This window comes from Equus przewalskii, chromosome 18, assembly GCF_037783145.1.
Source record: "Equus przewalskii isolate Varuska chromosome 18, EquPr2, whole genome shotgun sequence".
NCBI classification, from domain to species: domain Eukaryota; kingdom Metazoa; phylum Chordata; class Mammalia; order Perissodactyla; family Equidae; genus Equus; species Equus przewalskii.
In genome coordinates, this window is record NC_091848.1 from 45,391,427 (window position 1) to 45,415,304 (window position 23,878).

The 23,878-nt window shown below is 42.7% G+C and overlaps 1 protein-coding gene across 50 annotated transcripts in view; it reads left to right on the forward strand.

Moving 5' to 3' along the window:
* Positions 1–23,878, forward strand: part of ZBTB20 (zinc finger and BTB domain containing 20) — a 746,442-nt gene that overhangs the window by 684,133 nt on the left and 38,431 nt on the right. For 26 of the 50 annotated variants that reach the window (XM_008523314.2, XM_070581894.1, XM_008523274.2 and 23 more), the window contains 3 exons: positions 12,685–12,785; positions 20,598–20,761; positions 21,136–21,323. In XM_008523314.2, coding sequence (XP_008521536.1) covers positions 20,751–20,761; positions 21,136–21,323 — 199 coding nt within the window. In that variant the 5' untranslated portion in view covers positions 12,685–12,785; positions 20,598–20,750. The remainder of the gene's footprint in view (positions 1–12,684; positions 12,786–20,597; positions 20,762–21,135; positions 21,324–23,878) is intronic. The other 24 variants (XM_070581909.1, XM_070581919.1, XM_070581900.1 and 21 more) reach the window with 1 other exon arrangement.

Here is a 23,878-nt window from a genome sequence, read left to right on the forward strand (position 1 = left end):
CAGAAACCACATCCCTATGGCACATAGAAAAGGCTACCAGAGAACAGCAGTAAAGGTTTTGTTATCAACTCCAGCCAGATTTGCAGGTGGGGATAACAGGACATTAGTCATTTTCCTTCTTCCTCTCTCCTGTCTTCTTTTTTCTTTTATTCTTTTTCTTTCTCTCTCCTTCTTCTATTCAACTCTTTTGCTTATGGATTTGGAGAGTATTCCAAAAGTAAACAGGAAGAGTGAATCCTATTTTGAGAGAACACACAACCATTTGGACATATAACAATATCCATATGCCTTTTCATAAACCTAAACAACTGAAAAGCTTGCAGAATAACCCAGGTGCTGGTCTTCAAAGTGGGTGTGTCCTGGGACATTGTTGGGTTTGAAGTAGCCTCATCTACTGTTTCATGTTATTGAACAACTGAAGCAGAGAAGAAAGTTTCCTTCTGCTAGCCCAAATGAGTGGCAGGATGTAGCCTCCACCTATAATTTTCCCTACAGTCCTCCCCTGGTCCAATGCACATGATGTCTAGAGCTCCTGGGCTTCTGGGCAGCACGCTCAGAACACATAGCCCACAGGGATTTTTCTTACAATACTCATGATGAGAGCGTGAGGAAATGGAGACATGCATGTTACAAATCTGTATTTTTTCCTCATGCATTTTGTAACTTGCTATCGAAAGCCTATTTTTTTCTCAATCAAATGAATGGTTTAAAGGAAAACTTACCTTTATAATTTTTTCACAGCCATTTTTCCAGCCTGTCCTATTTTTGCTTTTTGGTAATCGCCTTGAGAGGTGGCTGGGTGGGGATCATGTATGCAAAGACCTCACCATGTCTTACAAGGCAGAGATTATGCTCACGGGAAAAATACAAGTCTTCCAGATGCAGGGTTCTCTCTCCCAAAGAAAGTGGCTCAGATAACACTGCCTGACACTGCAGAGCCTGCACGGTGGGACACTGCAGCCGTGTTTTCAGCTGCTTTTCACTCTCTGGAATTTTATGCAATGAGTGTAGCCAAGAACATTTGGAATATCTCTCTCTGGTAAGACAAAAACGAAAGGAGAATAAGTCCTTTGAAAATTAAACCTAGTTGGTGCAAGCTAGTAGCCAATTGAGCGAAACTTCTATCCCATCCACCCTCTCCTCCTGTTTTGGGGGTTTGGGGTTGTCATACAGTAGTAGAGTATTAGAGAAGGTGTCTCTGGTGTGTTTGGGGTCCCTTGCTGTTTTCTTCTTTGAAGAAGAGTGTTTGTTTCCTACAGCTTATTAAACTAGCTCAGTTACACATATTGGTCATCAGGCCCTGTTATGCATGATTATTCAATATATTTTAAAATTAAAAAAAAAAAAACAATTGTGCTGTCCCCTTTCTCCCTCTCCTCCTCCCTGTCTGTCTCACTTTACTGCGAGGCACTGGGAGTAGAGTGTGTGTGTGTGCGCGCGCGCGCGTGTGTGTGTGTGTGTGTCTGGGAGGAAGACAGACTCCCCACCTGTAAGTGGCTTGCTATTATTAGACGTTCAGTTACCAGGGGTTATGTAAGACAATTGAAGCTCTGTTTTTTAACAGAGACATGATTCATGCTGCTTGTAGTAACAGTAACCACCTCCAAACGAGACAGAAAGCAGACGCAGACAAAGGCTGGAGAAATCGATGCCGACTCGGTACAGCCGTTCTGCTGATCCCCTCTGCCTTTCAATCAGAGCACTTAGGTTATCGGGCGAGGAGGCTCCTGCTCTTTCTGGGTCTCTTCTGTCTCCTGGGGCTGCCTGGTGAAATCATGTGGGTTGGAGCTGGTTGCAAGAGAAAACCGGGCCTCAAGAGCAGTGACATCTGACCTCCCTCCCCAGCCCCCTGGACAGCCCTCCCTGGGGTCTCCCCAGTGCTTGAGACACACCTGGAGGAACAGTGATTGTCACCTGCACTGTGGCTCGGAATTCTCTGTAGCTTCTACTCAGAAAGGTTGGAAGTGGAGTGTTTGGCTCACCCACTCAAGTAACTTTGTTGGAGTGACACTCTGCAGCGTGCTGGAAGAAGAGAGGATGGAGCGGGATTTGAACTGGTGCCAGCGCTTTGTTACAGCTTCTCCCAAAACCTCGATGGAGGTGGACTGGCTGTTAGTTCCCACCCCCACACAGGGACCCTTTCCCAAGTCCCCTGGTAGTCAGTCATTCTTTGAGACTACATTGATTCGGTATTTCACAGAAGGCAAAGCACTGCCACGGTCATCAGCTTCTTTTAGCCACGATTGTGAGGCAGGCAAAACACACTATTAATCAATACCTTTTACAGGTGAGAGGTTTTACAGCTGGAAGGCAATTATGCTATTCATTCATTCCTTGCCCATGATTTTAGAAGGTTCAGAAAAGTTAGTGACTTGACCACAGTCTCGTGGCGAGTTCTTATGAGACCTAAGAAGATAAGGCAGGTCTTCCAATTCTCCATCGAGTGCTCTGCTTCTCGAATTTGCTACAAAGCATGTTTGCACCCGTGGCATTTTGGGGGGGAAAAGGATTTTCTGCTGAAAACCTTGGTTTTAGATTAAGCTCTCCTGCTCATTAGCTGGGCAACCTCCCTCCCCCACCTCAATCTTCTCATCTGTGGAACTCATGATGGGGAGAACTCATTTTTAGGAAGTGTCTGTGAAAGTCCCACGAAACCTTTAATGTGTCTAAATCAATGTAAAGCATTGCCAATAATATTTCCCTGTCTCCACCACGATTGACATCCAGGAGAGGGATGCAGAGATCTCAGGCTTCACCCAGCACATAAACGTAAACTACCTATTTTTACTACAAAAAGAAGAAACTAAGATCCTTTAGTGCAGAAACTGCCCCTGGCTCTCAGAAAACAGCAGCCTTGACCCAGTGGCCTGTTACACATCCAAAGTTCAGGCCACCCTTCATTTTCACTCTCAGATAGGTACATTGTCCAGAAAGACAGCTCTAAATGAGGGCATGACAGAAAAATATCTAAGCCATTCAGCTTCACCCACCCAATAATCTCCCACAATAAAAATTCTAGTTGTAAAAATACTCATTTATTGATTACTACTAATAATAAACACTCTAATATGTTGTCATGAATTTCAACTAAGCACTGACAGTTTTTTACTATAGAATTTTTATCATTATCCTACTGTTTTCACACATGACATAATACGGTCTATACCTATTTTAAACATAAACATTCCCATTTATAAATAGTTTTTAATTAAATCTTTTGTTTGTATACCACTTTTTATCCAGGAAAGTAGCAAAATACTTCACAGACTGTACTTTAATGAAATGCATTTTCTCTTCTGCTAAAACGTGAAAGTCACTTGTTGCTGCAGCTTTAGGGAAGAAAGCTATACTCTGTTCGCTCACGTAATAAAACTCCCTGACTAGGCATCAGGAGACCAAATTTCTAGTCCTAGCCTTGCTACAAACTCACTATTAGGGAACCTGTTAAGTCCCAACTTCAGATAACATCTAATCTGAAAACTCAAAGCCCCTTAATATCTGGTGATTGCACACTCACCCGAGACTTACATCTGCTCTGTGCTCTTACGTGATGGGGCAGTAAAAGAGCTTTATGGGAAAGATGGAATTCATTGCTTGGGGGTTACATGTTGTGCTGGAGGCAGCCAAGCTTCCTTGCCTCCTCCAGTGTAATGTGTCTCCAGACTGACGCAGAGAGAGGGAGGTTGAAATATGACTGGAAGGCAGGACGTTCAGTCCTTTGACATTCTGCAGATCGTTGCTGCATACTCTGTATATCAGGCACGGTGATAAGCAGTGGATCCTCGCACAAGGCTGCCCCTGACGTCCTTGTGTAGGGAAACAGCCTTTTCTTTTTCATTGGGTTACCCTGATTTAATGATCATGAATGGTAATCTCATCACTGGTAGAGAGGCATCTATTCTAGTGTTTCCTTCCATGGGTCTTTTGACGTTACTAGATTATTTTACCCTTCTCCCCATTTGGTGTCGACTAATGCAAATTCTTATTTTCACCGAAGAACAGAGCTGCCTTTGCTCTTCTACATCTAGCCTTCATCTTCCCAAAGCACACATGTTATCACTGCAGAGGTGATGCTGGTGATGGTTGGTGGTGTTTCTTTCCAACAAGATGATGGTACATTCCACCTGGACCTTTAGCATACTAAACTGTCCCAATAACTACAGAAATCAAGTTTTGATCTGCCATGCCCCAATGTCATCCATTTCTGTCTATGGCAGCCATTAACATAGTTGTAACCCATACTGTACACAAAGGACTACACTAGGTTCTGGAGTTTCTATAATGTACAAAACAAGATCCATGTCCTAGAGAACTTACATTCTCACCAATGATATAGAAAACAGGCATTAAACTCTAACTATTTATCTGAGTACTAAATGAGTGGCAGAGGTCAATATGGGCTGAGACAGTTTTCACAAGGAAAAGTTTCATAGGGGATACATGATTTAATATGGGCCTTGAAGGAGGAGAAAGGCCTAGGTGAGAAAAAGTTGATCAAAGCATTCCAAGCAGGCAAAATGGTATATTCAGGGCTCAGAGATACAAATGTGCTCAGCCTTTCTGACACTCTATAAGTTAACTAGTTTAAACCAAATGGAGTATTGATGGAAAGGAAATTTAAGAGAGCTTATTTGATATAGATTCAGTGAATTTACATACCCGAGCTAAAGAGTTTGGAACCAGGGGATATCCATTAAAGCATCTTTTCTCTAAGTATATTCTGAAGTTAATGTGTTCCATTAAAAAGGGCACGGGGGGAGGTGTAATCCAATAAATTTGGACAATGCTGGGGTCTTCAACACCTTTAATATCCTTATGTGCATTATGCATTTGCAAGAGGGACGTATAATATGCAGTGTTTCCTATATTTTTTGACCAAGGAACTTTTTTTGAGGTGCCTCTTGAAGTTCTAATGTTCTATAAAACTCACTTTGAGATATACCACCTGGAAAGATTTTGAAGGGCAGGAGTTGAAGAAAGGGCAAAACACTGTTTTGTGATGATTAATCTAATACTATTATAAATGGATATGTCATCAACTACAGAGAAGACAATATCACTGATGGAACCAAAGGGAAGGATAAAGATCATAAGCGGAGAGGATAACTTCCAAAATAGGAAGAGAATGTAACAAGATGTGTAGATATATCTTGAGGAGACAAAATGATGAAAATTCAGAGATATTGGAGAAGGAGGTGAGAGCCAATGAGCTTACCACACTGGATGGTCTAGATCCTCTTAATATCATATGACACAAGGTCATCAACTGAAAAAGAGAATGGAAAGTGAAATTTGGTAAAGTAGGACATATTAAGAAAAACTACTGTAGGCTTGTACTGAGAAACAACACTGAGCAGAAGAGAGGGTCCAGATGGTTTGCATGTGTAGGGTTTTGTACTGAGAGTGGGAGGGAATGGTAAGTAGTGATATGGATTCATGGTTGAAAAACATAAGAAGAGGCCGTGTATATAGAAGATTAGGGAGCAAGGAAATCTGGAGGATTATTGAGAACAGTGTTGAAATGATTGATCATGGGGTAAGGTCAGACTGGACAAAGACATCCAGTGAAGCCAGCAGGGACCTACTAATGGACCAAGTGAAAAGAGTAGATCCCTTAGGCATTAAGGAAGGGGAGTTCTCAAGCTGGGCTTAGAACACTTGGCGTCAAATGTGAGGCCTTGAAAGAGTAAATTGGAATGAGGATGAGGGCTAAGAAGTAGCTGACAAAGATGGAGGTAAAGGTCTGTTGATAAGAAATCGTAATAGGTTTATGGATTGAAGTATTGATCAAAGTAGAGACGGAAAACATAAATCAAGTGTAGAAGGTTTGAAGAAGGTTAAAAACAGGTTCAAGAAGGCATTGGAGAACCATGATGGAGAATCTGGTATAAGTCTATGGTGAGGACCTCTGATGAACAGGGGTGGAATGGAGGCAGGAGATCAGTCGTTTAGTGATCACAGGCTAGGTATAGGTTAAGCTGTAGAGCATTGTGGTTAAAACCCGGCCTGAAAGCCCTGCTTTGCTGTCCTCTGGCTTCATGATCTATGGCGAATAGCTTTACCATTCCTAGACATGAGTTTCCTCATCTGTAAAATCAAAATATGATTTCCACCCCTGAAGAGTGATTATAAGAAATAAAGCTAAATAATGTATGAAAAGTGCTGAGCACAATACCTGGCACACAGTAAGCATTTAGTTAATGGTAGCCAAATTACTATGGAGGTGGTGGGAACAGGAAGAGGGGAGGGGTGCTCACTTTGGAGGCAGTGAGTGTGTTCTCTGGGGTAATGCCATTTTGATGTTTCTCGGTACCTGTTTTCCGATTTAGCCACAAACTGTAATGATTCCTCCAGAAAACATACTCACTGCAAGGGACAAAATATAGCTAACTCTGATATAACACCAAATAACATGCTGCACCATAAATCGTGGAATCCTCGTTACAGAATTTAAAATGACCTTATAACCAGGCCCTGGGGCAGGCTTTCTGGACAGGAAGATTCCATTGTCAAACAACCTAGAGAAAGGTTTCCCATCACCAGGGATTCATTGAAACCAGAAAAATCATCATCATATGTATATGTGCATCTGTAGCTATGTATTGAGAGATATATATATATATGTATGTATCTAATCTGATCCCAAAGATCTCCTATTTTAAAAACAAGAATCAACTGTACCTGATCGTGCTGAGGCTCCTGGGAGGTGCAACTCTTATTAACAGAGTTTGTCAATTGTCAAAGAGGAATCAAGAGGTCTCTATGGAGAAAATTAACATAGATTTAATGTGACAAACAGTGGAACCTTCTATTGGCAGGGCCATCCCAGGGGTCTTCAAGCAATTAGAGGTATTTCTTCTGGACATGGGTATTAACTAGTGGTTAATTAAGGAGCTAAAAATTTTTAAAGTAAAACATTTCTTCTAGCGTCAGAAAGCTGGAGACGGGGCTCCTGGTTAGTTTGGCCATGCTGCCTTTGCTGCCGTATTCATTAAACGGTCTTCTCACCAGTTACCAGAGAGGTGGCATTAGTGATGTCGGCTTGGGAATTCGTTTCAGGTAATTAGTTAAAAAGTTAAAAGTCAAATAGATTTTTTTAGTAGGTTTAATGGCTTAACAGGTTGATGAGCTACTTAATTCCCACATCTTTCTTCTCAGGGGATGCTTAGAGTTTTAAAGGACCTTAAAAATCACAAAATCCACTCCTTTCCTTACAGATGGAAAAGCTGAGCCACCTAGAGGTTAAATGACTCATCCAAGGTCATCTAGCTAGTTCTATGATTTTACTTTCTCTTTTCTTACTCTTACTGCTTTAACTCTCCCTCCTTTCTTCTCTCACCATTATTATGTGCCCCCACTACCACCACTCCAATGATTATTTCTTGGATTTACCCTTGCTTTACAAAATTTCCTGTTCCTGAAAATACGAGACGGTGGGTCTTTGCCGATTAGTAACCCCTCACTACGAATTCATCGCTACATTTGGGGCAAAGAAAGGAGGGAAGTGGAACAATTTTAAATTTACTGTGATCTTTGAGACAGCTTTCTCTACACCTGGGAATTGCTGTTAGACAATTAAGGTTAGTAAGGCTCATTGAATTTCTCAGAGGAAAGGTGTTATTTGAATTATTACCAGATAATTATTGTTAAAAATAACAATAATGTAAAAAATAGGAACTTTACATGTTAGAGACATTATCATTTTAATTTCCAGTGGGGAGGAGGAAAACCCTGGGGGATCTAGAAACTTCTTTTTTTCATAATATGCTCTATGCCAGAAACTCCTTGAATTCTGTCTAATGCCTGACGACCTGACAAACTGGCCCAGAATCAAAAGCCAGTCATGCCCTGTGAGCTGTTAGCCAAGTTATCCAGCTTGAACTGCTCCTTCAAAAACAACCCTCGGTGGGAAGGTGCGCGTCAACCTGTGGTACTCAGACCAGTGACATCAGCATCACCCGGGAGCTTGTTAGAAATGCAGAAACACAGACTCCATCCCAGATATGCTGAATCAGAAATCCTGGGTGATTCGTTTGTTCACTAGAGTTTGAGAGACCATTATAAGATGTTCGTTCTCCTCTTCAAATAGAAAGGATCTATACATATTGGTAATTTCTGAAAGAGTTTCTTCATCTGAGGTCTGTGCTCCCGGTTCTTTCAGTGGCTCTGAACCATCATGGAAATAGCAGAAACATCTTTCTTGTGCTGAGAACACAGTGGGAACTGGAAACGCGTCCATGCTGTGTTGGAGCAGTTGTATATCCAAAAAAGCACAGATTTAGATTTAGAGAAATCTGGGTTTGAATTCTGGCCTCATTATCCACAATTTTCTAATCTTGGAGTGGTTATTTGAGCTCTCTGAGTCTCGCTTTTCCTCATCTGTAAAATGGGTATACTAACACCTACAACATGGCGTTGTTGTAGGATTAAATGAAGACTAAACGAAAATGTATTTACATATAAAAGTTCCTTGTGTAGTCCTTAACAAAATTTAGACATCTAGTGAATGGTAGCTATCTTTATTACTATTATCTTTTTTTGTAAGCTTTAGTCATGAAGTCCCCGTGTGTCATTTTAGAATGATTTGGTGTGACTTCCAAAGAATGGGAAGGGCCATACTGAAATGAGACCTCTGCAGAAAGTTCCTTACAGTGATATGTGGCAATGTGTTACATAACAGCGCTGCTCTCTAAAAGCTTCCAAGATAACTGCAGAGACGTCAACAATAAAAGAGACTGGAATGGAAATGACCCACTGTCGCCTCTGCCTCTGACACTATCAAGAGCCTTGCCAGCTGGGTTCCAAGAGCAGATTCTTTATTACTGTGATGATGTAAGAGGCAGGGAGAACAGCTGGATTTCCAGATTCTGGGAAGAATGTGTGGCCCCAGCAGCCTTGCAAAATTATCTCTTGATTTAAAAGCTGAGTACATTGGATATGGAAGTCATTGAAAAAGAATAAATATGAAACCTCATGAAGTCATTTTCACTGAGTCCTTTTGAGAGTGTAACCACCCTTTAAGCAATAAAACATGACACACCCCACAGTAGTTCTGATTAACAGACCCTCAGGTGCGTGCTAAGGCAAGAGGGGAAATAAGAAGAAGAGGATAGGTGAAAATTGGCCGAAAAAATGAAAGGAATATTGTAGCAGCAGGACATGGGGCTGTGAAAGAGGAGTTTGATTAAAGGATGGGAAGAGTATGTCTCCATTTAATTATAAAATGCACAATTTAAATGAAATGTTAGGCATTGTTAAAATTATGTAGTTACGCAATGGATTTGTATGCTTCCAGATGATTTTTCGTGGCAATGTTGTAGACATATCGATTAGGGATTTCTTTATCATTGTAATGTGGTTGCCAGGGGGAGAAAGAGAAGGAAGCTCTGTCTGGTGAAGTGATAGCCTGTCCAGACATGTGATGGTTTAGTAAGAACTGTGAAGAGATTTTGAGCCCAATTTGCTGTTTATGTGGCTACTGGAGTGTTGCTATTTGATGGATGTCTCAATGCATAGCATGGCTCTACCATACCGGCCAAAAAGACTATGATTAATAGTACCAAGCCTTTCCTCTGGTGAGTAACAATGAGTAAAGCTGTCACCTGGGAGAGGCAGATAAAGTCTAGCAGGACTGTAGACTAACATTTAAGAGCTGAACTTTTCTGTCTAAGTAAAAGCTACTGAGATTCCCTGGAAAAGTCTGTTTTTCTCACCTAGGTAAACTCTATTATCCCCACGACACGTTTTGTTGGGCTTTTCATCTTTGGGTGAGAGAAAATGATGCTGTTTGAGGATGAGAATAGAGAGAAGATTAAACAATTAATGTTTCTTCTACCACAAGAGGAGAACAAGGGAAGAAAATTAGAACAGACTTGAGAGCAGTCATCTATGCATTTCTACAGGTAAATTAGTGATACAAGGAAAAAAATAAGTAAAAATTTAAACAAAGTTGGAGGATAAATGATGGGCAAAGCTGAGTGGAAAAAGGAATGTTGATGTGGCATGATAGCAAGGTTGCCAATAGCCTATGTTTCTGTGAGGTCATGAATTTAGCCATAGAATTACTGCAGCGTGTTCTTACCAGGAACCTCAGCTGAACCCACTGTTTTTCCAAAGCGTGAGAAACTCCTTCATTCTGGTTTTCGCCCTGAGTTTATCACCCCACTGGTATTTGCAACATTGTCATAATTGTTTCTGCGGCAACCTTAGAAAGCCTTGCTTCCTTGTTCTTTGAATCCACGCTCATTTTTTAACCATCATTTAACTATAAAAAGATATTTATTAGGTTGGTTCATTAAATGAATAAGTGAAACAAAGTTCCTTATTTTTTGAAACCCAGTATATCCTTGCAGGCCATGTACCCATGCCCTCACTCTCTCTGGTCTGGTCACTATTGATGAGTCTGCTGGGCCTGCTGGTGCCCAGCAGCGCTGAGAGCTATCTAGGGATTTGTGACCTTTTCTATCAGTTACCGCTGCTCAGCCATTAACAAGGATGTGGCCTTGAGCAAGTCAGTTCCCTTAATCTCCTCATCCGAAAAATGAGGGGGTTGGAGTAGATGAGCTTAAGGTCTTTCCAATTCAGGCTCAGTTTCCATGACTCTAAGCAAGAATCTTTATTCCTTTTAAATTCAGTTCAGCAGACATCAGCTGATCGCAGACCTGTGTGCGAGGCATTGCACACTAGAGGGTACACAAAGTAAAAATTGTCTCTGCCTTCCAGGAGCGTATAGAGCAGGAGACAAATTACACACAGAGTCCGTAGAATGTGCAGAAGGAGTAGTGCTCAAGGATTCGAGAAGGGCTCTTTCCCTTTGGGAAACGCTTCAGAAATGAGGTGGCATTGGGATGGCCCATAAGGAAGCTATATGTAGACATTGGGAAAAGGGAGGAAACACAGGTAGGTGGTGGGAAAGAGTGGGCCTTTACTGCAGTGTAGAATGGACTATACACATCAGAGTAGGACATTAGAGTGGGGCTACAGTAAAGGAGCCTCAAATGCCAAACTGAGAAGTTTGACTTTAACCCAGTAAACAACAAGCCAAGGAGTGATATGTTTGGAATGGCACTTGAGAAAAATCAATGTATCATTGGTGTAAAGAACAGGCTAGAGGTAAAGAGAATTGGAGGAAGGGAAGCCAGTGAGGAGGCTCTCACAGAAGTCCTGGCAACAGATGATAAAGGGATAAATAGGTGTTGGGATAGAAAGCAGGTGTTGATTCAGGAAACGCAGCCTGAGTAAAAACCACAGGACTTAGCAACTGATTGGAGAAGAGAAACAGAAGAAAAGAAAGACTTAAAGATGACTCCTCACTTGTAGGCCCAAGTAGCTGGAGGAAGATGGTGTTAATGGCAGGAAATGGGAATGCTGAGGAAGGAACCTATTTTGAGGGAAAGGCAATAATTCTGTTTTAAACTTTCTGAACTAGAAGTGCGTGTGCATTATCTGATGGAGATGTGAGCTTCTCAAAGTTAGAGGCCCCATCTTATTCACCTTTTCCACGTGCCTAAGAGATGCTAGGTAAACACATGAATGAACAAATAAGCAAATGAATTAATGAACCAATAGCCATCAGTTATTTAGAATGTGAGTCTGGAGCTCAGTAGACAAGCAACAACTAAAGATAGCAATGTGGGTGTTCTTTATGGAGAAGCGATTGTTGAGGTCAGGGAGGGTGGGTGTAGGCAAAGGCTGAGGAGGAAATCTTGAGGAATATCTACATTTAGGGAACAGGAGAAAGAAGACAAGCCAGTGAAGGAGGCAGAAAAGAGAGCTGAGAGGTAGGCAGAAAGTCAAGATCCCACAGAGTCACCATGAGAAGCGAGCAGAGTTTCAGGAATAAGAGTTCATTGGGGCCCAATGTGGCCAAAGGGACAAGGCCTGGGAAAACACCTCGGGGTTTGAGGTCTGAGACAGACAGTAGTTCTGTAGCCCTAAGGCTAAACTCCTCGGGGCTCGAGGATATGAAGGAAATGGAGACTTTGTAGTGAAGGGTGGAGAGAAGCAAGGGCTCAGAAACGTGGCCAGGTCAGTGGGCATTTGAAAATAGATAAGAACTGATCACTGAAGAGAGAGACTGCAGTGGAGTCAAGAACCCTGGAAGAAGAGTCAGCTGTGAGGCCGGCCTGGTGGCACAGCGGTTATGTTCCCACATTCTGCTTTGGTGGCCTGGGGTTCACCATTTCGGAACCCGGGTGTGGACCTACACACCGCTTGTCAAGCTATGCTGTGGCAGGCGTCCCACATATAAAGTAGAAGAAGATGGGCACAGATGTTAGCTCAGTGCCAGTCTTCCTCAGCAAAAAGAGGAGGATTGGAGGAGGATGTTAGCTCAGGGCTAATCTTCCTCAAAAAGAAAAAAGAGAATCAGCTGTGACAAGGTGGAAGGACACTGCCCCTCTTCCCCCACCCTCAGCCTCCACCTCTGCTTCCAGCTCAGAACCACAAAGTCAACTCCATGTGCACTGACAGGGTGGGGTCGATGACGTCAGACCCCACGAGCAGACAGGTAGCAATGCTGAAAATGGAGCCTATTCTCCTGTCCCTGACCTGCTGGTCTCTGGTGCAAAGGTGCAGGAGCAGCCTCTCAACCAAGCCCCACAGTTCCGTCTCCATCAAAACGAATGATCACCATCACTGATTCATTTTACAGCCTTATTTTTGTTTGTTTGTTGTCTGATCCAGATGCAGCCGCTCTCTGTTCCCTGCCCCAATGAACATCTGCACTAGGCCCAAGCCTTGGAGTGACTTACCTGAAGAGTGACACCATTTATTTGGAAACTACTGTGAGTACATTATGCCTCCAGTGAAAGGCCTCTTAGTTCGCTTTATTTAATTTAAAAAAAACGAAACACACAATTGTAAAAGCAGATGAAATTTTAGATGGCTTCATCTCGTGGATGCAGCGAGGTAACGAGACTCAGTCCTGAGGCGCCCGTGGTGGTTCTCAGCTTCCAGCCTGCAGCGCCCACCCCGTGCAGCATCCTGCCCTCCTTGCCAGTTGGCTGTGCGAAGCTGGATCTGAGCACACCTTGCAGGCGCTGGTGCTATTCTGCTTGGTCATCTGTGCCTCTACCTGAAGCAGTGGCAGCTCCAGCCCTGTTTGCCTCTCACCACCCTTCTGAGCCCCTGTGTCGAATCTCCCTGCTGCTCCTCATTTCATGCCACCCTGGTCAAATGTGAGCCAGCTTTCCTCGGCTGTGTCTGCCTGCTGTCAGCTGCAGCTCTGTGCCCACGCTGCTGCCTCTCTGCTACTCTAGGGGGCCAAGGTCCTCCCCTGGGAGCTCTGGGCTCCTTCAGACACATCTCTAAGCCATTGTATCCAGCTCAGCTCTGCCCTCTGGATGCATGGCTCCATGTACCTGGTTAGTTCCCTCCATGTCAGGCATTTATGTAGGAAAAGTACAACCCTTGCAAGGCAAGGTGCAGAAGTAAGTTGGAGTAGGAGATGATGCTTGCAGGAAAACACTGATGATATCAACTATTGATATCAACTAGATTGGTATCAACTATTCATTAATGATTGCTAAAAGCAACAGATGGATATATATTTTTTAGATATATATTTTATATATTTTTATATATTTTATATAGAACTGCCAGACATTTGAATTACTTAGAGACTGTGCATGCAAAATAACTTAATTACACATTGTAAAACAAAAGCTCATTCTAGCTGTTGTATTCACACGTTTTCCCATACGGTGTGGGGCAGGTAGCGGGATGGTGTTTCACAGACATCTCTGTTACTGGAAAACACTAAACCTGGAAGACTAGCATCCCTCTTAGGCTTCAGGTAGGACTTTCACATTCGTCTTTTCTGTCTTTGGCTATTCTGGCATAAATCAAACCCAAAGGAATGCAGCCAGAGCTTTTGTTTTGTTTTGTTTGTGTTACTTTTTACCTTTAATGCTTTCAGTCACCTGCATTGTATTTGATAGCAGTGGATGTGCGGGTGATGGGCGCGCCTGCCTGGCCAGCTGGGAGATGGGGAGCATCGGAGTGTTCTGCAGTACTGACAAGTTCAAGTGATTGGGGACTAGACATGATAGAAGGTCAAAACTCAAGTTTCTTCATCTCATGTCCATGCAAGGAACCTACTTGTATAAACACCTTCATCCATCCTTAAGTTCAAGTGCTAGGCGTGCCTTGGAAATTCCCACATCTGAGTAGTGCTCTGAGTTTTTCTCCATCACAGACTAACTGTGCTGGTGCAAGTAGCACAGCTCCACTAAGATGCAGACAGGTTTCAAAGGTCCTGTATCCTTTGGGAGAGAAAAGAATCTTGAGCACTCCTACCTTCCTGTGCTGCAGACAACCTAGATCCAGACCCAGAAATCAGGACCTCAGGCTTCCTGACAATCACAGGGAAGCCCCCAGTGAATGTCTGTTCCTGCCATTGGAGTATCACCTGTGCAGGATGCCAGTGCCTGCTCTCACATTTCACAGGTCCGAAAGAGTGGACAGACTGGGTTCTAATCCTTGCAGTCTGCTTTTCAGAGACTCAGCTCCCTCATATATAAAACAGAAATAATCATAAAACTTACAGTGACTTGATAAGTGCAAAAACCAATAAGGTGAATAAAGTAGAAAAATGTAGACTGGTTACAAAAATGTGTCCCTTTCTGTGGGTTGACAGTGCCCTGCACCAAGTCTCTGAAGGTTTAGGGGTGGGTGGGGTGGGGAGGGAGCCAGTGCTAGATCTTAAGATCTCCCACTCCCACCCCACCTGGACAGCCGTGCTCAGCTGCCCTGCCTACTGACCTGGATGGTTGTGATCATTAAAAGAGATGATGTACGCACAGTGTCTGGCCCAGCAGGGGTGAGCAGATTTACTCAGTCAACTAAAATTTACTATGTGCCTGGTACTGTTCTAGGCACTAGAGTAATGGCAGCAAACTTAACAAAAATCCCTGTCTTATGGAGCTGACATTCAGTGTTCTTCCCCTGTAAAGGGCAAATAGACAAAATAGGAACATGGACACTAAGGCAGGACTGATTTCATTTTCTTTTGCTGTGTCTTTCCTTCCAGAAAGTAAAGTAGAGAGGGAAGGAGTGAAGGGAAGGGGGCAGGGAAAGAGCAGATATGTGATTCGTCTCCCTCCACCCCCGACACAGCCACAAAACCCCAGAACCATCCTCTGCCCTGATTGGTGGCCCAGAAGGCTGATCTCTCTGGACTGCATTACTCAGGCTCTCTTCTCTGGCTTCCCTTTGGATTTGGCCAAAAGGAGACATCAGCTAGAGACGGGAGAGTGGAAGGGGAGTAGGGCCACAGCATTTATTAGTGCAGCCCACTCCCCACCCCCAACTCCAGTTCTGACTGGACTTAGAGAACACCACTCATTTCCTTGCTCCTTGAGTGTAACAGTTTAAAGCTGAGATTAACAGCTTTCCACTGCTGCTAGTCCCTGCTGCCTCACCATCCCCCGAGGGTCCCTTAACCTTTTCTGTCCCTCCAGTCTAGAGTCCCTTCACTAAACTCTCTTCAGGTCAAACCTTTGAGAGTGCCATAAGTTTCTTGCCAGGATCCTGACTGATACAGTGAGGGAGAAATACACTGAAAAACATTATAAATCAGCCTTGCCCAGAAGGTTAAAAAAAAAATTGAGAGAATAAAATGTTTTAATCACAAAAGCATCTTAAATGGATCTGAAACATTAGACCGAGTAGTGAAAGGAGATGTTGTAAGAAGACGTGATCAGCCAGAGTGTCGAAGGTTGGTTTCAGTGAAGAGACCGTAGTGTTCAGGCATGATGGGCTTCTATAGGCCAAGTGTGGCTGGCTTGACCTCAGCTTGGAGAGGAGCTCTTGGCAGAGGAGCAGCACTGACAAACACGCGAACAGAAAGAAGGTGTCAAGAGGGTCATATGGTAAGATCAAAGCATAGAAGAAGGGATTGCTTATCCTAGCACTCTTTCTGCCTTTGCTGCAATTACAATCCATTTGCCCCTGCCCAAATCTAGATATTAAAAAGATTACTAAATAAAGAAAGTGCCTCCTTATAGCTGAAATGAAAAAAACCGCATAACTGATGCTCTCTGTGAAGAGAGCTCCCAGCGTTGGGCACTGACCATGTGCCATCACTGTGCCAATCACTTGGCATGAATTATCTCATTTGATCTTCACATCAGCGCTAGAGGGTGGGTATTATTTCCATTTTACAGACAAGGAAACTGAGGCCCAGAGAAATAGAGTAATCTGCCTAGGGCACACAGCTTCCAGATGGTGGAGCTCAGTTCTACCACCAACCCCCAGTGGGGTAGTTTGCTACCACCTCTCCTTTGTCCCCCTCCCCAAACACTCTACTAAACCTTTTCTGTGTATTATTGGGAAGGAGAGTAAGAAAATGGTTGTCACTCCAAAAAGATCCAGGGGGAGGGACATCATTGTTCTAAATTATCATGATCCAATGACTAAGTAATTATTTATCAAAAGGAGGTTCTGACTAATTCTTTCCTATCCAACCAGGCGAGTAAGTGAAAGGCATGTTAATGTGCAGGAGAGGGTGGGAGCCCAGCGAAGAGAGAAAATTGGGAGAGGGAAATAGAAGAGAGCACTCTCGTCTCAACAGCCCCTGGAGCCTGATAAGAGCTTACACAGATAAAATATTTATTTTCCATATGTTGCAGAAAGCATTGCCATCACTGTATGTGTGCAATATGTGCGAAGAAGTGTGAAATATATACATCAAATGCCACTGGTTAATTTCCATGCATTTAACATGCTTATTACCTACCATCTCATCAATATGTTTTAATGCATCTTTCTTTCCACATGCAATATGGTCTACTAAGGAAAGTGCCAACATCATCCACAACCTTACTCACTGCTATGTTTCAGCCCAAAACTTGTTGCCAGGGCCAGCACAATGAGAGTTAAAAGCCAGTAGGTCCTGCAGGCTAACTGAGCCGCCAGTCACCTTAAAACGCCTTCCTGGTTCTTGAAGCAGCCTTTTTCTCTTCACAGAAATGTTTGCAGTGGGGAGATGAAAATGTTTTTGTTCTCTTTGGACAATCGGGAGATATTCAGTCAGAATGTCAGAACTGACCGTTGAAAGGCAGGTGCCTACGGCCACAGTTTTGTTTTGTTTTTTGAATGCGGAACTCCACCAATGTGGCGGGAGGAAGTGCACAATGATTGGTCTGTTTCTCTGTGGAAGTGTTCAGGGTACACCCAGTTTTGCTTTGCATATATTTACAAAACATCTGCCCTTTTCTCCTTCTGAAATCCTTCCCCCTCACCAGCCCCCTTGCCCCTTTCTCCCGGTTTCTTTCTTTGTTGTTGTTGGCTTGTCTAACTTTTTCGTTGGAGCTTTCATTTTCCGGTTGAGGGGCGACTTCATCAGAGTGTATAATTTTAACATTGACGGAGGGAGGGAGAGAGGGAGAAACAGAGAGAGAAAGAGAGAGAGAGAACAAGAACTGAAAAGAAAGAGGCTGACCAGCCAGCGCTTGGCAAACCAACCTTTGGCATGGTGACCAGGAGGAAGGTTCTGGTCTGGTTGGGAGTTCGCCTCTCTGAAATGCTGCGTGGCCTCGGCCGGTGTGCTGCTGCCCTCTAAAGGCTCCAGGGAGAAAGGCATGGCCACAGAGGCTTGGCCAGCCGCCCTCAGATGTGCCATGTTTATATAGCTCTTTTTACACAACTGAAGAAGGTATTTTCGATTAATTACTACACGACTTGCTCTTTCCTCCTTAATAAACTATGGACTACGAAAGTGTGGTCAAAATAACAGCACCTGTGCATGTCTACAGACTGCACAGACTGGTCAGTTTTAGTATTTCTCAGCTCCGGGAAAAGGAGTCGAAGAGAACTATAAGAGTAAGATGGGAATTGCTTCTAAGGACAGTGAGCGGCTCTTTGTTATCTGTGCAATTGGGAAACAGGCCAGTGGTATAAGGACAAGTAAAATGATATTAGGCAAATGAGGGTGTGAACCAGAAGGTTGGGTTTCTCAGTATTTTCTGTTCATAGAGGTGATTCCAATGCTTCTGTGCTACGAATGTTCTCCAAAGGTGATCCTCAAGACGACAAACAGGAGGGTGTGGTGCAAGATGTCAGGTAGGAAGCAAGATCAAATCTAGGGAAGGAAGCAAGGGCATTTATATAAAGAACAAGACAATTTTCGCAACATTAAATATAAAAGAGTAACGTTGGTCGTTTGACCATGCACTCGTGTTTGAAAGAGGGCTTCCTTAATTTCCTGAGGTTCGCAGCTAGAACTAGCCTAGGCCTTGTCTGTGAGCATCGGAGAGAAATATTTTTTTCTAAGTGATATCTGTCATTCACGTTTCATCCTGATATTTAAATGACTCAGGAAGAAGTAGTCTAGCTTTCATGAGCAAAATGACCCTATTCTTATCCAATGCCCTTCATGGATTCAGAGGAAAAGCATCCAGTCAAGGTAGATTTCATTGCTGCATAAAGAGCAGGAAATTTAATTGGGATTCAGACTACGACTATTCTCAAAACATACTTTAATTTGAGCTCTATTCCATTCCATCAACAAACATATATTGAATGAGAGCTTTGTCTAAGCCACCCAGCTTAACGCTATGCACTAGATGGCAAGACTGGTAGGGTAGAAACCAGGCTTGTTTTGTGCCCTAAACCCATGCTGACCCATCCTAGGACATAATAAGTATTGGTGAAATGAATACATGAATAAATGAATGGTAGGGGGAAGGAGGAAGGGAAAACGAACACAGGGAATTAAAAAATAACTAGTACATTTCCTTACCCTCAGAGAGTTTACAGTCTCATGGAATGGATAAGCACATAAACAACCATTACTGAAACAAACTTTAGTGAGTAAAATAAGAGAAGTAAAAAGTATTTGGAGATTTCAGAGAAAGGTGGGAGGGAGGAGAATTTCAGAGAGAGAGAGAGCAAGAGAGAAGTTCTCTCTGGTAGAGAGGAATCAAGGCAGTTACAGGATGGAGACAACATTTAGTAAATATAAAAGATAAGTATGATTTCAACAGTTAGAGTTGAAAAAACGGGCATTCAAAGCAAGGGAAATAACCTGAGCAACGATGTAGAGCTAAGGCTGTAGACTCCCCGGGATGTTCTGGGAATACTCAAGAAATCTGAGAGTCCAGTGTGGCCAATATGCTCTAGCTAGGTTAGAGCAGATACGGAACTCAGCTTGAGCGTCGGGCTCCTGTGATCATCTCAGATTTGGTGGATACAAAGAAGTAGGACTAGAGGAGTCAGGGAGGATAGAGAACTAGAAAGCCAACAACAGTCTAAATAGGAAGCGTTAAGGGGATAGTAGTGGAAAGGGAAAGGAAATATTGATATGAACAACACGACGGAAGCAGGAGTGTCAGGACTTGACGAACTGGATTTATGGCAGGGAATGTGTATGACCTTGAGGTTTCCAATCTGATGACGAACCTGGTGACAGACAACAGTGATAGAAATAGGGACCTTAGAGGAGACATTGGTTTTTGTAGAAAAAGGAGCTGGGCTTTAGAGACTTCGATCTTGGATACTTTCTTAAACTGACAACCAGAAACCAGCTCCTTGGATCCAGGTCCACATAGACACTCAAAATTTAGGGGTTAGTTCCGTAGTCATGGACTCAACAAACAGTTGGGAAAGCATTGTAATTTGTTGCTTCTCTTATATTGGCTTCCTCCATACCGAAAAATATGTCTGAAAGCTTCTCCTCTATTTTCGTCTTTCGATGCCATCTCTGCCTCCTGCCCTCTGAAAAAGCAGATTTGATTTCACAACCTGTTGGACCAGAAGCACAGCATGCTAATCATAACACCATATTCTGCGAGGGCAGATTTAACTACCCAGTATAACAAATTTCAACACAAAATACTCTGTATAACAAGTCCATTGCCATGCTTGTAGAAGCAAGGAAAACACGGAAACAAATCTACTCACAACAAATTCTGTACCACACATAATCTTCTACCAAAAAATAAAATAAAATACTTTTTCTGGTCACCAGACACACAGTGATAGAAAAAGGCACAGAGCCAAGGAGTTTGGGGAGAATGTTCAAGGTGTGACTAATAATCAAGTTTGGCCGGGGCCTCCAGTCCATGCAGTATAAACTAAATATTTATCCATTTCTATCAGTTGCATTGTCCTAGGGAGAGGAGACTGGAGCTGACCAATAGCTCAGCTCTTTGGCTTCCCATTCCTGACCCCAAATAACAATTGGCAACAATTGCCTTCTAATTCTCTTTACCCATCTCTTCCTCACATCCTAGACACGCAATCATACTCCTGTACTCCAGGATCGTGCACTAAAGCAAAAACTAAAGGGAATCTTAAGCTTTGGATGAGTAAAGAGTTGGAATAGAGGATCTCTGTGTGACACCTCCCCTCTCCCTACTGGAATCGAAGCTCTTCTTTGTACTTTTCATTTGCTACTTTAACAAAAACTTCCGTCACTACCCCCTCTCGTCGGTACAGCCTGAAAATTTAGATTGTGATTTGAAATTATGTATTGATCTAAAATGAAATCTAATAACAGCAAGAAAGTTGAATGTTCCATGATGTGTTCCATGAATAGAAACTTAAAGCTGGAAGGAACCTTTAAGGCCTTCTAATGCAAGCCCTTTATTTTACAGATGAGGAAACTGAAGCCCAGAGAGGTGAAGTGAGGTGCCCAAGGCCACACAGCAAGTTAGAGGCACAGCTAGTACCATAGCTCAAGTCTCCTGACTCCCAGTCCAGTGCTCCTCCCATTACTCCACGGGTCCTGTCTCTAAGCTTCCTGACAAATGCTAGAACGGTAAACCTCCACTAGTATTTTTCCAGACCATGTTAAAACTCTTAAGGGGGAAAAAAAAGGATGCTTTCTTGGATAATGTCAGCCATACGTAGCTCAAGCTGTCTAAAGTTCTGGGACAGGGTCTTTTTATGCAGCCAACAGAGTCCAAATGTGGTGCTGTTTGCTTGGCCCATATGCTTTCATGTGTTCCCAGTTAGGCCATTACTGGAGGGAAAAAACAAGAATCAGCTTGTTTTAAAACAAGGGACATACTGGACTCCCTCCCATCCCCCCTCAGAAAAAAAAAAAAATCAAGTTATCTTTAACAGATTCTAAAAATGCCTTTTCCCAAATATGCAGTCAGTTCCTTCAAAGGGCCCTTTGTTTATTTTCAGGAAGAAACCCAAGACAGCTGAAAACCAGAAGGCATCTGAGGAGAATGAGATTACTCAGCCGGGTGGATCCAGCGCCAAGCCGGGCCTTCCCTGCCTGAACTTTGAAGCTGTTTTGTCTCCAGACCCAGCCCTCATCCACTCAACACATTCACTGACAAACTCTCACGCTCACACCGGGTCATCTGATTGTGAGTACACCAGTAAGGTGATGGTGTCTTCGCCGTGCCTGGAGCATGCTTCTCCCCTGGGTTCTGGCTTTTTTGCATTCAGAGCAAGCTGTTTCCATTTGGTCTTCTCAAGTAGCCAAAAGTAACTTGCCACCATTTTGACTCAGCCAACGTCCGTATTTTCAAAACTAGAATGTATTTTAAAACGAGGGGACCAACCATTTGGCCTCAAAAGGCTGATTAATGACACAAACCACATTCTCTTTCATAACATTAATTCAAAAAAAGAAGTTGTGTCGCTGCTTTCTAATTATTCTTTTGTCCCCGTGATCTGAATAACGGCACTTCCACCATGACTAAATTGAACAACCAAATACGGACCTCAAAAGGCCAGTTAGACACAAGGAAACATCCATTTTGAAATTACGTAACACAAGTCAGCTTTGCATTAGTTATTGGAGTCTCATGCAGCTTGGCTGAATTTCTGTCTTTCCAGTTTTTAATTTATTTTGAAGTGGTTAAAGGATAGCATATATTTACAGAAGAAAAGAGAATGGCTTCCAAGAATTCAGAAGCCACCCAGACTTCACGTAGCCAATAAGAATTCAGGTTAAAAATATTTTTTAATTAAAAAAACTGCCTACAGGCTAAATTTGGAAATGGGCAGCTTAATGAGATCGTCGCTATTGAAATCACTCCATTGCTGTTTATTTTTGCTGTCTTCTCACTAATCTGGGAGTCACTTCTTCAAATTCTATTTTAAGAAAGTTGATAAATCACGTTTAGGAGATTGTTTTCTGTTTCTGAAACGTAACCCAATACCTCAGAGAGAAAAAACACGTATGTTGACAAAGGAAAGGAATGGAATAACTTTGGGGTACAATTGTAAAGAATATTCCTTTTAGTCTTGAGATACCCAACAACTATTCTGAACTGATCTCCATAGAGGATGTCTTGTAACAGGCAAAGTTGGCGTATTCTTCTTTAGAATGAGTAAGATAAGACCAAGAAAGTTTTATTTTCAAAAAGGATCCATTTTTCCTGTCCACGAAGACAAAAATTATTAATTAGGAAATGAGATTCTAAATGTCCTATTGTTATTATTCTGACAAAACAAATGTAGAACTCTGCAAAGAGGGCAAGAGGTGAATGAGTTGGGGAGATTCCATTCTCTGCTTGCTTCATCATAATCGTCTCTAGATAAAAGGACAAGACCTAAGGGTTGGGGTTGGGGTGAAGGGAGTTTGTTCTGCTCGTGGCTGGGCTGAGACCACACTCCAGCTGTCACTAGAAAGTGAAAAGAGAAGTAACAAGATCAAAATCTCTACAGCCCGTGTGATTTGTACAAAGTTGCTGCTTCCATAGGGAAACCTGGAGGTCAGAAGCCAGGACTGTGTTCTGTGGACTGTCGTAATAGTAACATCCTTGGCCCTTGTTGCCTAGCAATCTCCAGCCTAATAGTAATTACAGGAAGAATTGGAAAGTAACATGGCCCAGTGCCCATAGACATGTGCACACTGTCCCTATCTACCAGGAAGGTAGCCTGTTCCTGCGGAGAAGGGCCTGGAGCCCCTGCACACAGAGCTTCGTCGCCTGGCTTTCTGCCACACCTTATGGGGAAGATTGCATAGAATGGCCTTAGCCCAGAAATCCCCTGTTGCAGCAAAATCAGTGTTTTCCTGAATAGTAAAAGCCCTGAGCTTCATTTATTGTACTTTACCATGAGCATCCTCCCACCAGGCCCTGGGGTTAGCGTGGAATATGTACAAAGAACTGTACAAGCATGGTGCCGATACACAGCTCCTTGGTGACCCGGAGGAAGCCAGTGGATCTGAGCTCGGTGTCTGAATGCAGTTGGAAGGAGAACAAATAGGGAAGAGAAACCTAATCTCCAGCTGTTTAGAAAGTCATTTTGATTTTGCCATTAAGACGTGTTAGTCTTCTCAGCCCCAACCTGTTGTTTAAATTGATTATACTTTTCTCCAAATATATTTGGATTGTAGTTTGTCCTGATTTGAGCCTACACTTAGAAGAAAATTGTTTTTAGGAAAGATTCACAGAAATCTGTCCATTTGGAGATTGCTTGAGAGAAGACAGGAAAGAGGTTTATTTTAAGCTGTTAAAATTTTTGGATGCTCTTCTTGCATTCAAGAGGATTTTTTTTTTTTTTTTTTTACTTTCAAATGTCATTCTTACCATAGATTAATTTAAAAGCCTAATTTCTTTAAGGTAAAATATTCAGTTCCTATTTAGAACTAGCAGATTTGGGGCATTTAAAAATAGTGCCCTTGACTTGCTAGTCTCTTTAACTTCAGAAAGATTCCACCAGTGTATGGTGTTCTGAGCTTTCACAAGTGCCTGAATTTTTATAGCACCTTTTCATTTGTCATGTGTTTTGCAAAATTATTCTTCGTCGTGCCTTATTGCCCATTTCCTGTCAGTCATTATATTTCTTCCCAATTTACAGATGAGAAAACTGAGAAAATTGACACCCAGATAGAGGAATGACATGCTCAGTAGTTAAGTCACTCAGACACTGAGGGGTATTTACGGATTTGCTGTCACTGTGAGCAGCC